General features: G+C 40.3%; 1 protein-coding gene across 1 annotated transcript in view; it reads right to left on the bottom strand.

Annotated features, from left to right (window-relative positions):
* Positions 1-14,015, bottom strand: part of LOC126094472 (sialin-like) — a 53,027-nt gene that overhangs the window by 11,464 nt on the left and 27,548 nt on the right. The window contains exons 7-8 of the mRNA XM_049908862.1: positions 9,012-9,141; positions 2,656-2,897 (exon numbers count right to left, since the gene is read on the bottom strand). Coding sequence (XP_049764819.1) covers positions 2,656-2,897; positions 9,012-9,141 — 372 coding nt within the window. The remainder of the gene's footprint in view (positions 1-2,655; positions 2,898-9,011; positions 9,142-14,015) is intronic.

The raw sequence follows: 14,015 nt of genomic DNA, 5'->3' as shown, positions 1-14,015 counted from the left end.
ACACACTGTTAATGCTTTGCTTCTTTTGAAGACACAGTGAAAGCATCTGTCATAATTCATGTCACTATTCAATGGATGTATAACTGACAAAAATGTGTTACATCCTCAGTCTAGAAAGCATTGTGCAGAGATCTGATATTCACCTACGATCACCATGGCATTGTCTAGTAACCAAAATTGGTATGATATTAGGTCTTCTACTTTTCTAGACAGATAATAACAAAAGTGATTTTAGCAGTCATTACTGTACTATTATCTGTGTTGTTATCTGAATTTTTGTGTGTGATTATTTGACATATGGATGTCCTTTTACATGTATCTGCTTATATATGTTAAATTGGTTGCCCCATGATCATCTACATGTGGCTGTTACTGTAATAACCTGACACGTTCTACATCCTAGTGATAGATTCTCGTCCAGGATCCACAGAACTCGAAAATAGGTAAAATAAATAAATAAAAATAAATAGTAGTGAGATTTGAACTAGCTAACATGTCATCAGATAACAATTCTATGGTCTAATTTACCGAAGTCACTGATGAGGATGAATTGGATATTCTTATAATTGAAGGAGCAATTTTTTCATGGCAGAACTTTAAAATATTGGTTACAGTTGTGGGAGCCTGTTGTATTGTGTAATTTATGGTCCCAGGTATTGCTCTGTTTTGGAGGAATACATTACAGTTTTCACTTTAGCATATCACATAGCATTGCACTCTGGTCTTGAACTACTTTTAAAAAATGCAGATGTTGTCACTCACTACCATGAATTTTGGCCTGATCACAAAACTTTCGAAAATCCAGTCCCACATATCCTTGCAGTTATAACTGGTCATTAATATCCCTCCCATTGAGCTTAAAATGAAATAAGTGCCTCTAGCTGGCACCTGTTAATATGCAAAGATCCTCATGGAACCTCTAATCCATAACAAGGCATCCTATTTTATGTTTTCTAAATTTTCCCTAAATTCCTTCAAGCAAAGTTGGGATGGTTGCTACTTTATCCATAGCTGATTACTTCTCCCATCCTTGTTAAATTAGACTTGTAATAATGTAAATGCTTGTACATATGAATTATGTTTTTTGTTCTTCAGCTGCATCATCTGATATGTCCAATATACATGCTAAAGTGCTCCACAAATGAATAAAACAACAACAAAAACAACAAAATGCCTCGAGCAACTCAACAATGTTCTTTGTTAGACCCTCAAATAATTCTCATCTTTCCTTGATATGATGCATATCTTACTCAAAATTATGATTTCTCCTTCTAAATTTGTCTTCTATCATTTGCCCAACCTGCACTTCCAGCCCAACACCTCATATGACATTCCTTGGTAGACGTCTCAGATACAATTTTTACACTGTTCCTCCACCCACTACCTCCTGTTGCTAATCCTTCACATTACTTTCCTATATAATCAGAGTCAGGGCTACATGTGAAAACAGTTATGTCATCAAGCAGCTGTACTGTGGCTGCTGTGCATCACCCTTTGTGGTTATATGGCCAGCACTAAACTGTGGCTAGCCATTTGGGGAATGAATGTGCAGCACACTGCAACAGCAGTGATTTGATCAAAACTGGACATGTTCATCATTATGGATTGTCCATGATCTTTAGTTGTGCAAAAATGTCCTATTTCAATTTGCATTTTGCTTTTGTTTATTTTCATGCAATCTGCAGGTTGAAATTGAACATTTTGTACCAGTGACTTTATCAGTCACTTCAGCTTCCATACCACATTAATCGTCTCCCACCAGTCACCATCCCTTGAACTGCACAGATAGAAATGGTCCATCTAGAACATCCTCCAATCTCCTTTACACTCTGCTAGTCCTTATCCTACATCTCCTTATCTCATTCATTTGTCTCATTCTGTGTCCTTCCTTTGTTGTGTGCTTCTCTATATCTCTTCTATTCACTCCCCACCCCTCTGCTGCACATATACACACACCATTTTGTTGTGATTACTTTACTCCATACAGCAAAAGAAGATCTCTGACAGCTGGTTGGATTGTTGCCATCTTTTACTGTGATGTGGAGAATGCTACCTGAAAGCAATAGCTGCCTAAACTGTAGCAACACTGTGGTGATAAAGGAGCCTAAGAAAATCACATTATGTGATTGGTCATAATAAAAGTGCAAAGCAGCTGGGCAAAGTCAACTTCAACTGTCAGGGATGCCATATGGATACTAGGCAAATTTTCATCAGTGGCATAGAGAGCATATGGTGTCCATAGTCCATGTCTTTCATCTCTCTCTCTCTCTCTCTCTCTCTCTCTCTCTCTCTCTCTCTCTCTCTCTCTCTCTTTCTCTTTCTGTGTGTGTGTGTTTTCAGTCATTCAGTAATATATAGTTTTTTCAGTGAGTTATGAAAATTCTGATTACTGGAAGAAATTTACAGCAGTGAAATATTAATAATAGCTGTTCCTCTTGTTTCCAGGTACATAAATGTGTATCAAAGGTAGACATAAGTGGTACTAGTAAAGTACAAGAACACATATCGTTACACACTAGTGCAACAGATTACTATTCAAACAAGAATTCTTATCTAAAGGCATAAATGCAGAAAATTGAAATACTGTCATAGTTGGCGAATTTTAGCACCTGTCATGTTAATATTAGTGGAAGTCTTCCATTTAAGGTAACATACCTGTCCAGAAATGAATGCACTTGTAACAAGTGGTGTTATAATTCCTGGGACAGTGATGAATGTCTGTGCAATTCCTGCTGCAGTTCCAGCAGCATGAGGAAACATATCAATGTGGTTTAGGTATGAACCTCCATAAATTGCACACCGTGTAACCATTGTGAGGACAAACATTGCAACAATTCCTGTCACATCACATCCGAGAAGTGTCACTCCCAACAGGCAAAGTGCAGGTCCAATACAGGCTGTGAAAAAAAGAAATGGGGAACATGAGTTCTTTCAGACATTTAACTTCACTTATATTTTTATTAATGATCAAATAGAGATTACTCTCATAAGCAGAATTTTCAGAAAATGAATGGTGAGAACAGTGCAATTTTCTTTGTAAAATGCTCATAAGTTTCCTCAACAGAGGAAAGTCCACTGGACCTGACGGGATACCAATTTGATTCTACACAGAGTACGCGAAAGAACTTGCCCCCCTTCTAACAGCCGTGTACCGCAAGTCTCTAGAGGAACGGAAGGTTCCAAATGATTGGAAAAGAGCACAGGTAGTCCCAGTCTTCAAGAAGGGTCGTCGAGCAGATGCGCAAAACTATAGACCTATATCTCTGACGTCGATCTGTTGTAGAATTTTAGAACATGTTTTTTGCTCGCGTATCATGTCGTTTTTGGAAACCCAGAATCTACTATGTAGGAATCAACATGGATTCCGGAAACAGCGATCGTGTGAGACCCAACTCGCTTTATTTGTTCATGAGACCCAGAAAATATTAGATACAGGCTCCCAGGTAGATGCTATTTTTCTTGACTTCCGGAAGGCATTCGATACTGTTCCGCACTGTCGCCTGATAAACAAAATAAGAGCCTACGGAATATCAGACCAGCTGTGTGGCTGGATTGAAGACTTTTTAGCAAACAGAACACAGCATGTTGTTATCAATGGAGAGACATCTAGAGACGTTAAAGTAACCTCTGGCGTGCCACAGGGGAGTTATGGGACCATTGCTTTTCACAATATATATAAATGACCTAGTAGATAGTGTCAGAAGTTCCATGTGGCTTTTTGCGGATGATGCTGTAGTATACAGAGAAGTTGCAGCATTAGAAAATTGTAGCGAAATGCAGGAAGATCTGCAGTGGATAGGCACCTGGTGCAGGGAATGGCAACTGACCCTTAACACAGACAAATGTAATGTATTGCGAATACATAGAAAGAAGGATCCTTTATTGTATGATTGTATGATAGCGGAACAAACACTGGTAGCAGTTACTTCTGTAAAATATCTGGGAGTATGCGTGCGGAACGATTTGAAGTGGAATGATCATATAAAATTAATTGTTGGTAAGGTGGGTACCAGGTTGAGATTCATTGGGAGAGTCCTTAGAAAATGTAGTCCATCAACAAAGGAGGTGGCTTACAAAACACTCGTTCGACCTATACTTGAGTATTGCTCATCAGTGTGGGATCCGTACCAGATTGGGTTGTCGGAGGAGATAGAGAAGATCCAAAGAAGAGCGGCGCGTTTCGTCACAGGGTTATTTGGTAACCGTGATAGCGTTACGGAGATGTTTAACAAACTCAAGTGGCAGACTCTGCAAGAGAGGGGCTCTGCATCGCGGTGTAGCTTGCTCGTCAGGTTTTGAGAGGGTGCGTTTCTGGATGAGGTATCGAATATATTGCTTCCCCCTACTTATACCTCCCGAGGAGATCACGAATGTAAAATTAGAGAGATTAGAGCGCGCACGGAGGCTTTCAGACAGTCGTTCTTCCCGCGAACCATACGCAACTGGAACAGGAAAGGGAGCTAATGACAGTGGCACGTAAAGTGCCCTCCGCCACACACCGTTGGGTGGCTTGCGGAGTATAAATGTAGATGTAGATGTAGATGTTATTCGGATCTACTTAGTAGGCAAAAAATTTTAAAGTAATCAAACCATGGAAACTCCAGGTAGGAATATCAACAATGTAGGGAAAGACAGATTGCTACTTACCATAAGGAAAATACATCAAGTTGCAGACAGATACAATTGGAAGACATTAAGGACAAAATTGCAATCATAATAATAAATATTTCATACATTCAACAGTGACTATAATGTCTTTTAGGAAGTATTATATGACTCTGAATCCCAACCATGAGAAGTTAAACTTACATAAAGCTTTTGGCTGCAGCCTTTATCAGTAAAAGAGAGATACATGTCACTCAACACAAAAGTAAGCACACCTCACGCACACACTCCTGGCAACTCCAGCATTGCTGGCCGGAATGCGGCTATCACATGGGATGCAAGCAACAATCTGGAGGGGGGGACTGAAGGTGAAGTGATATTAGTGTAAGGGTGTGGGAAAGACGAACACTGTCTGGTGGAGTGTGCAGGGACAAGAAACCCACAGGCTGCCTAAACCACGGAATTCCCCCCAAATGGCCTAATCATAAGGATTCCTTTTCTGGATCCCACCCCTTCTTTCACAATAACCTACACCTTTTCATATTCTGACAATCCCTTGCCATCAACAATCTGGTACTGCAAAAACACATCTACATGGCACAGGCAATCCAGAATCGCCTCTGTTCCCTCCACAAGATACTACTACTACTACTACTACTACTACTACTACTCTACAATCCCATGCATCACATCACTGAAATTGAATCCCTTGCTCTCCAGCACCTAGAGCAGCATTCCAGATACCACCTCCACGAGTTATCCAACGTGCTGACATCCTATAGCCACCTTGGGGCACCACTTTCCAAACTCTGTCATTCCCACAGTGTTCCTCCTCATCCACCCCTCATAGCAGCTAAACCCAGCCTAGCTGATCTTTTCAAATTGCACATTCCCCAAAACTCCCTACCAGCTCTCCACCAAATCCATAGCCAAGACATCCCCGTAACACTGTTGTTAATCTTTCCACCAAACCCCCCAGCTCCACAGAAGTTTCAGTCTTATCCAAATGCCTCACCTGTAGCCCTACACCCATATTTAACCATGCTGGAGTTGTCAAAGACCTACTTTCCTTCTCCCAATCCCTGCAATGAAAGCACTTTTTTCCCACCTTTCGAAAAAACCACCCTATTTCCAACATTGAACCCTGCCTTTTCCAGTTCATACCGCCATCTAACTGTGATCATCCTCACCCCCTCCCCCTTTCCCTCCCAGCTAACCATCCACTGGTCATCTTCCAGGAATTCCTTATCTCTAACTTATTCTCACCATCCTCCTCCAGGTCCCTTCCTCAGAACACCAAACTTTCAGTAGAAGAAGGTAAAGCCATACACAGCCACAAAACAAATCCTGACTTAATCATCCTACCTGCAAACTAAGATTCCAACACTTTTTATGAATCACAGTGACTACCTGGCAGAAGGACTCTGCCAATTATCTGACTCCTCCACCTATAAACTGCCAGAGTTACCCCATCCCACAAGTCCAACACAACCTCCAGTCTCTGCTTAAAGCCTTAGGTCCTTTTTGGGACATTTCCCCTGAATACATTTCCCTCCTCTCCTCTATGACACCTTGCACATCCACCTTCTATGTGCTCCCCAAAATCCACGAACCCAACAATCCAGGACACCCCATTGTGGCTAGTTATTGAGCCCCTACTGAAATAATTTTGGCCCTCATTGAGCAATACCTCGAATCAAGTGCCTACAATCTAGCCTCCCATGTCAGAGATCAGAGATACCAACCTCTCACTGTTGATGCCACTTTCCCACTAAAAAAAAAAAAAAAAAAAAAAAAGTTCAAATGGCTCTGCTCTGAGCACTATGAGATTTAACATCTGTGGTCATCAGTCCCCTAGAACTTAGAACTACTTAAACCTAACTAACCTAAGGACAGCACACAACACCTAGCCATCACGAGGCAGAGAAAATCCCTGACCCCGCCGGGAATCGAACCCGGGAACCCGGGCGTGGGAAGCGAGAACGCTACCGCACGACCACGAGATGCGGGCTGTACACTAACATCCTCATGGTCTTACCACTATTGAATGTTACCTTTCCCAATATCCTTCAGGCTCAAATCCACTATCTCATTCCTCATACACCTTACTAACTTTGTCCTAACCTGCAACTACATCTCCTTTGAATGAAAGGTGTATAAACAAATCCACTGCACAACCATGGGAATCTGCATGGCACCCTCCTATGCCTAACTTCTTGTGGGTCATCTAGAGGAGACCTCCCTAGCTTCCCAAAACACCTAACTGCTATTCTGGTTCAGATTCATTGATGATATCTTCATGATCTGGACTGAGGGCCAAGACACTCTATCTTCATTTCTTCACCTTCTCTCCCATACACTTCTGGTGGTCCACCTCAACCCAGCATGCCCCCTCTTAGATGCTGACCTCTTCCTCTCTGATGGCTCCATCCACACCTCTGTCCACATTAAACCCACCAACCACCGATAGTACAAGTATTTTGACAGCTGTAATACCTTTCACACCAAAAAACCCCTCCCATACAGTCTGGCCATCTGGGGACAGCATATCTGCAGTGACAAAAGCTCTGTTGCTCAGTGTGCTGAGGGTCTCACCAACACCTACACAGACAGGCACTATCCCCGAGACCTAGTCCACAAACAGATCTCCTGTGCCATTTCCCCTCACACCCCAAATCCCCCCACCACACCCAAAAACCAGCCACAAAGGAGTGTCCCTTCAGCACCCAGTACCACCCTGGACTGGAACAACTGAATCACATCCTTCGCCAGGACTTTCATTATTTTTCATGATGCTCAGGAATGAGTGACATCCTACCCAAGATATTTCCCATCCCTCCTAAAGCAATGTTCCATTGCTCACCCAACCTCCACAACATCCTTTTCCATCCCCATGCCACTCCCAATCCCAACACCTTGCCACAGGGATCTTTTCCCTGTGGAAGACTCAGCTATAAAACATGCCCAATCCATCCACCCAGCACTTCCATATGAAAGCAGCCATGTCATTGCACAGCTTTTTACATTGGTATGACTATCAACCAGCTGTCCACCAGCATAAACAACCACTGCCAAACTTTGGCCAAAAGCAAAGTAGACCACCCTGTGGCACAACATGTAGCTGAACATAACACACTTGGTTTCAATGGCTGCTTCACTATCTGAGCCATCTGGATCCTTCCCTCCACCAACAGCTTTTCTGAATTGCACATTTGGGAGTTATCCTTACAACATATTCCCTGCTCCCATAATTATTCCACTCTCGAGCTACAGTAGCATACTGTCCTCACACCCTCCACCCAACAGTTTCCACCCTCTGTCCTGTTATCTCCTCTCCGTTGTCATCTCCCATCCTGTTTATTTGCCGCCTTCTGCCAACACATCTGTCCATCTTTCCCCACTCCTCTCCTTATATGCTCCTTTTTTCCCCACCTCCCTTCTCCACAACTTCCTGACACTGTGCCTGTACTCTCCACCAGACAGTGTTCATCTCTCTCTACACAAATACATTACCATACCTTCCCCTTTCCCACTCCCACTAGATTGATGCTTGCATCCCATGGGATGGTTGCATTCTGGCTCAAGATGCTGGAGTTGGCAATCATGTCCATGAGGTCCACTTGCTTGTATGTATGAATGGTGTTTGTGTCTCTTTTTTACTGGTGAAGGCTGTGGCTGAAAGCTTTATATAAGTCTGCAACTTAATGTGTCTTCTTTACCGTAAGTAGCAATCTGTCTTTTCCTACACTGTTGTTTTAAAATAATCAAATAGACATAAATAAAAACATTTTTTGGCTTTGGCAGATGACAGAGGATGAGCTGCAGTGGAAGGTAATATGTGAGTGCAATAAAATTCTTGTTAATGATTATTTTAATATTTTACAATATAAAAGAACAATTTTCCACTTGCTCATTCTTTTTTCTGCACTGGATGAATAGGTCTTACCTTCTGGATGCTGTGATCCAGTTGCTTTTATGGTGATAAGTAACACCTCTGCAATCTTCTAAACTATAAACAGAATCTCTTACTAGAAATAGCTACTTAGTTCATAAATTTTATCTGATACAATGTCAGATCAGCAACAGTAATTTGTGGTTTCAGGAAATTTTTATGAAGACAGAAACATAATACATCAAATGTACTGAATGGGGCATAAGCTTATACACTTACAACGGATGAAATACTCTTTAATTGTACTTCATTCTGGATATACTTTATGGAGAAATGTTCCACTCATCAATTGCATTACATGTGGGGAATAGATTTTTGCTTATCTTTACTCATATACTTCTGGAACTGTTAGAGTTTTGTGCCAATAAGAGAGAGTTAGAAATTATAAAGAAGCTTCATCTATTTGACAATAAAAGAGCAGCAGAAGAGAGTTTTGTATAAAAATAATAATTACCTATTGCATCCCATATTTTGAAAGCAACAATCTTACGCATGCCCTTTTGTATGAACCACTGTGTTAGGAAACTGTATATGCTGCAGCTTATCCAACCAAATAAGTAAGGCAGTGCAGATATAAATCCAGCCTGAAAAATAAAAAGAAAAGGTTTTCAGAGTATGGATCATCATCATAATTTGGTAGCTCTTATCCAGGGTTTTATGAACAGTTTCTGACATTACACATCTGTGACTGCCACTTATTAGAAGGACACATTTAGCTCTCTGACCACAATCTTCGACTTTTTACCAGGGCTATTTCCAACAACCTAAGCTCTTGTTTATATGCATGGTTTTGTCAAAATACTTCAAAGCACCAAAACTATTAAAAATATTGAAAATTTGCTACACCCCCCAGATTAAATGGCAGGGTTCATTCTAATCTTGTCATATAATACATTTACAACATTACTGCTCCAGTATAAAATTCTTGAGTGTTTTAATTCTTTCTGGGCTGATTCAAAATCAGCTTAGAATTTAAAAATAAACTTTCTGTTTTCTCAGTTGTGTAGATAAATTGTTAAATGCCACAGAGGAAAACACATATAGCTCTCTCATTTGAAATGTGAAATGTCTTTTCTCATAACATATAGAACTTCAAAACATGAGAGTGATGTACAGGAGACAAGACAGGCTCACAGTTTACTTATTTAAAAATTTTGCTAAACTTACAGTATTACTTGTTGAAGAATTTACTAATTTAAAATTTGTCAAACTTAAAATATTATTCATTGAAGAATTTATTCAAGCTTCTCCCTGAAGCTGTTGAAGAATTTGCATCCACTATAAGTAGCAGGTAACTTTTTATTTCATTTTAAGAGTCCAGTTCAAAGTATCAGTTCGTCATTGCAATCTTCAACTGAGTAGTAGCTTATTTCAATTAGAAAATGATGTAACTTGCTTTTTAAAGTATTTAGCTTCATATTTGTTATGTCACACCCTTTTATTTTGTTGTGAATTTTCATGGCTATATATTAAGGGGTCTGCGCATACAATTTTAAGTGATGTAAAGTGAGCATAACATTTTCTTTATGTTTTGTGTAGTGCAAGTGTTGAAAATGATTTCTTTAAAATACACTCCTGGAAATTGAAATAAGAACACCGTGAATTCATTGTCCCAGGAAGGGGAAACTTTATTGACACATTCCTGGGGTCAGATACATCACATGATCACACTGACAGAACCACAGGCACATAAACACAGGCAACAGAGCATGCACAATGTCGGCACTAGTACAGTGTATATCCACCTTTCGCAGCAATGCAGGCTGCTATTCTCCCATGGAGACGATCGTAGAGATGCTGGATGTAGTCCTGTGGAACGGCTTGCCATGCCATTTCCACCTGGTGCCTCAGTTGGACCAGCGTTCGTGCTGGACGTGCAGACCGCGTGAGATGACGCTTCATCCAGTCCCAAACATGCTCAATGGGGGACAGATCCGGAGATCTTGCTGGCCAGGGTAGTTGACTTACACCTTCTAGAGCACGTTGGGTGGCACGGGATACATGCGGACATGCATTGTCCTGTTGGAACAGCAAGTTCCCTTGCCGGTCTAGGAATGGTAGAACGATGGGTTCGATGACGGTTTGGATGTACCGTGCACTATTCAGTGTCCCCTCAACGATCACCAGTGGTGTACGGCCAGTGTAGAAGATCGCTCCCCACACCATGATGCCGGGTGTTGGCCCTGTGTGCCTCGGTCGTATGCAGTCCTGATTGTGGCGCTCACCTGCACGGCGCCAAACACGCATACGACCATCATTGGCACCAAGGCAGAAGCGACTCTCATCGCTGAAGACGACACATCTCCATTCGTCCCTCCATTCACGCCTGTCGCGACACCACTGGAGGCGGGCTGCACGATGTTGGGGCGTGAGCGGAAGATGGCCTAACGGTGTGCGGGACCGTAGCCCAGCTTCATGGAGACGGTTGCGAATGGTCCTCGCCGATACCCCAGGAGCAACAGTGTCCCTAATTTACTGGGAAGTGGCGGTGCGATCCCCTACGGCACTGCGTAGGATCCTACGGTCTTGGCGTGCATCCGTGCGTCGCTGCGGTCCGGTCCCAGGTCGACGGGCACGTGCACCTTCCGCCGACCACTGGCGACAACATCGATGTACTGTGGAGACCTCACGCCCCACGTGTTGAGCAATTTGGCGGTACGTCCACCCGGTCTCCCGCATGCCCACTATACGCCCTCGCTCAAAGTCCGTCAACTGCACATACGGTTCACGTCCACGCTGTCGCGGCATGCTACCAGTGTTAAAGACTGCGATGGAGCTCCGTATGCCACGGCAAACTGGCTGACACTGACGGCGGCGGTGCACAAATGCTGCGCAGCTAGCGCCATTCGACGGCCAACACCGCGGTTCCTGGTGTGTCCGCTGTGCCGTGCGTGTGATCATTGCTTGTACAGCCCTCTCGCAGTGTCCGGAGCAAGTATGGTGGGTCTGACACACCGGTGTCAATGTGTTCTTTTTTCCATTTCCAGGAGTGTAGATCAGCTCTGCTGCATAGGAAAGGAATCACCTCAAATATGTATAATGAGGGGACAGTTAATATTTTTAGTTCTTTAAATAATGGTCAACATGATGCCATTGGCTTTGCAGAGCACGTGTTATGAATGATTGTCTTTTGTAGCTTTAAAATTTTTATAATGTTTCCTGAGCCTCCTCAAAAAATATGCTGTGTCTAATAATGGATTCAAAAAAGTTTTAGTATTACACTTCCCTGGTGTCTATATGAGAAGCACTGGCTAAAATTTCCATTGAAAATGAAAGCCTGTTTAATTTATTTGCTAGATATTCTGTATGTGTTCTCCATTTGAAATTTCTATCTAAATTTACTCCTAGGAATTTGATAGAGCTGAGTTATTTTTTGATTTTTGTGAATAATAAATATTTCTTCAGGTTCTGACATTTTTGTTTTAAAACTCATCATATGGGTTTTTGAAATGTTTAACATGAATTGATTTAGAGTGAACCATGTTTCCAAGTTCGTCATGACACTCTGTGGTATATTTTCAGCATTTACATTTTCGGTTGGATGAATATTTATATTGAGAGCGAATCATTTTCAGAGAACAGGAATAAAATTGGCCCAAGGACTGAGCCTTGAGGAACACCTTGTGATACTGTTTTCCACTCTGAGTAGTAAACTGCTCCATTTGATGTAATTATTACCATTTGTTCTTTCTCAGTGAGATACGATTCAAACCAATTCAAAGCATATCATTTATTCCAGAACTATCGAGTTTGAAAAACAGCAGGGCATGGCTTACAGAATCAAATGCTTTTGGAAGATCACAGAATATTCCTGCAATTTTAGATTTCTTGTCTAACAATGAAGAAATTTTTTCAATAAACTCATTTATGGCAACTGGTGTGCTTTTACCTTGTTGGAAGTCATATTGATTATGCGAAATGATATTGTACTGTGTAATGAAGCTTTGAATATGTTAAGCAACAATTTTTTCAAATATTTTGGATATGATTTGGAGTATAGAAATAGAATAATTCACCTATCAACTTTTGAACCTTTTTAAAATACTTCTACTTGTTTTAAAAGAATTGGAAAGCAACATTCCTTAAATGTTTTGTTCATTTTGAGAGATAGAGGGTGAGCTATCATGTTGTGTAACCTTCTCCCAACCTGTAGAGTCTTTGGTTTTTAAGGACAGTATGACATTTTTAACACCATTTGTTGAGACCATGTTGTATTTATAAGATATCCATTGACACCGTCTTTCAACCCAAAACTATTTACTTTGTGCTCATAATTTGGTACATCTAAATCAGATTTTTATACATTTATGAAGTACTCATTGAAACACTCAGATATTTGAGCTGGATTTACAACAGATTTTTCCTTAAGTTTAATTTTTGAAATGTCTTGCTTGTAATAGTTTTAAACCCAAGTTAGACTTAACTAAAGACCAATACTGCCATTGTTTTATTTTTACCCTAAAATGACTTTATTATTTGCATTTGTTTTTAAGCTTTTTCAGCTTTTTAAAAAATAATTTTATAGTTTTAACATCTTTTACAAAATGAGAATCTTTTTTGTACTTCAGATGATTGTGTAACTTTCTTTTCCTCTCACTGAGTAGAGGTGTGATCCACCTTATCTTACTAAATACTTAATTGCAATATGTTCTTGTGGGAAAGATTCATTAAATACTCCAAGAAAACTATTTAAAAATTTACTTAAGTTTTCATTTTTTAAATCACTGTCCTTGTCAGACCATGTAACTTTACTCAGTTTCTCATAGAATATTTCAATATTTCTTTTATTGCAACTTCTTGTAATATACCTAAGTTGTTTCTTGTATTATATTTATCAGTTTTTGACTGTGAGAAAAACAAGGCTGAGTGATTAGAAAGTCCTAAGTCTAAACAGAATTTATGTACATATCAAAGAAGTAATTTATTACAATGTTATCAGTGCATGTTGCTGAGTGAGTATTTTCTCTGGTCGACTCTGAAAAATTTAGTTTAAAACCAGGATTTTTAATTGAATCAATAAATTTTGTTGATTCTTTGTTGTCATTTGCATTGTTTTTATTAAAATCAGCAACTGTTAAAAAATTTTTCTTTCTTTAGTTTATCCAGCATGTATTGGAATTTAGAGAGGAATGGTGTAATTAATGCTCTTTCTGGAATTCTGTAAACTGAAATGACTAACATGTTGAGGTCCTTAAGCTCTATGCAGAGGGTTTCAAGTATACAATCTTCATTCAAGTAATTGAAATGTGTTTTCACTACATGGCTTATAGCAGAATTCAGGAATATGCAGCAATCTCCACAATATTTTTTTCCCTTGCAGTAGTTGCTTTCAATTTTGAAATTTTCAGTTTTATTTAAAATATTATTGTATCTAGCTAAGACAATGTTCATTTAAACAAACAGTTTATATAATTTTACATTCTGAACGAAGAATTTGTAAATCATCAAGTTTGTCGCT

Source organism: Schistocerca cancellata, chromosome 8 (assembly GCF_023864275.1).
Source record: "Schistocerca cancellata isolate TAMUIC-IGC-003103 chromosome 8, iqSchCanc2.1, whole genome shotgun sequence".
In the NCBI taxonomy this organism is placed as follows: Eukaryota; Metazoa; Arthropoda; class Insecta; order Orthoptera; family Acrididae; genus Schistocerca; species Schistocerca cancellata.
Note: the sequence above shows the minus strand (reverse complement) of the source record. Positions and strands in the feature narration are given on the sequence as shown.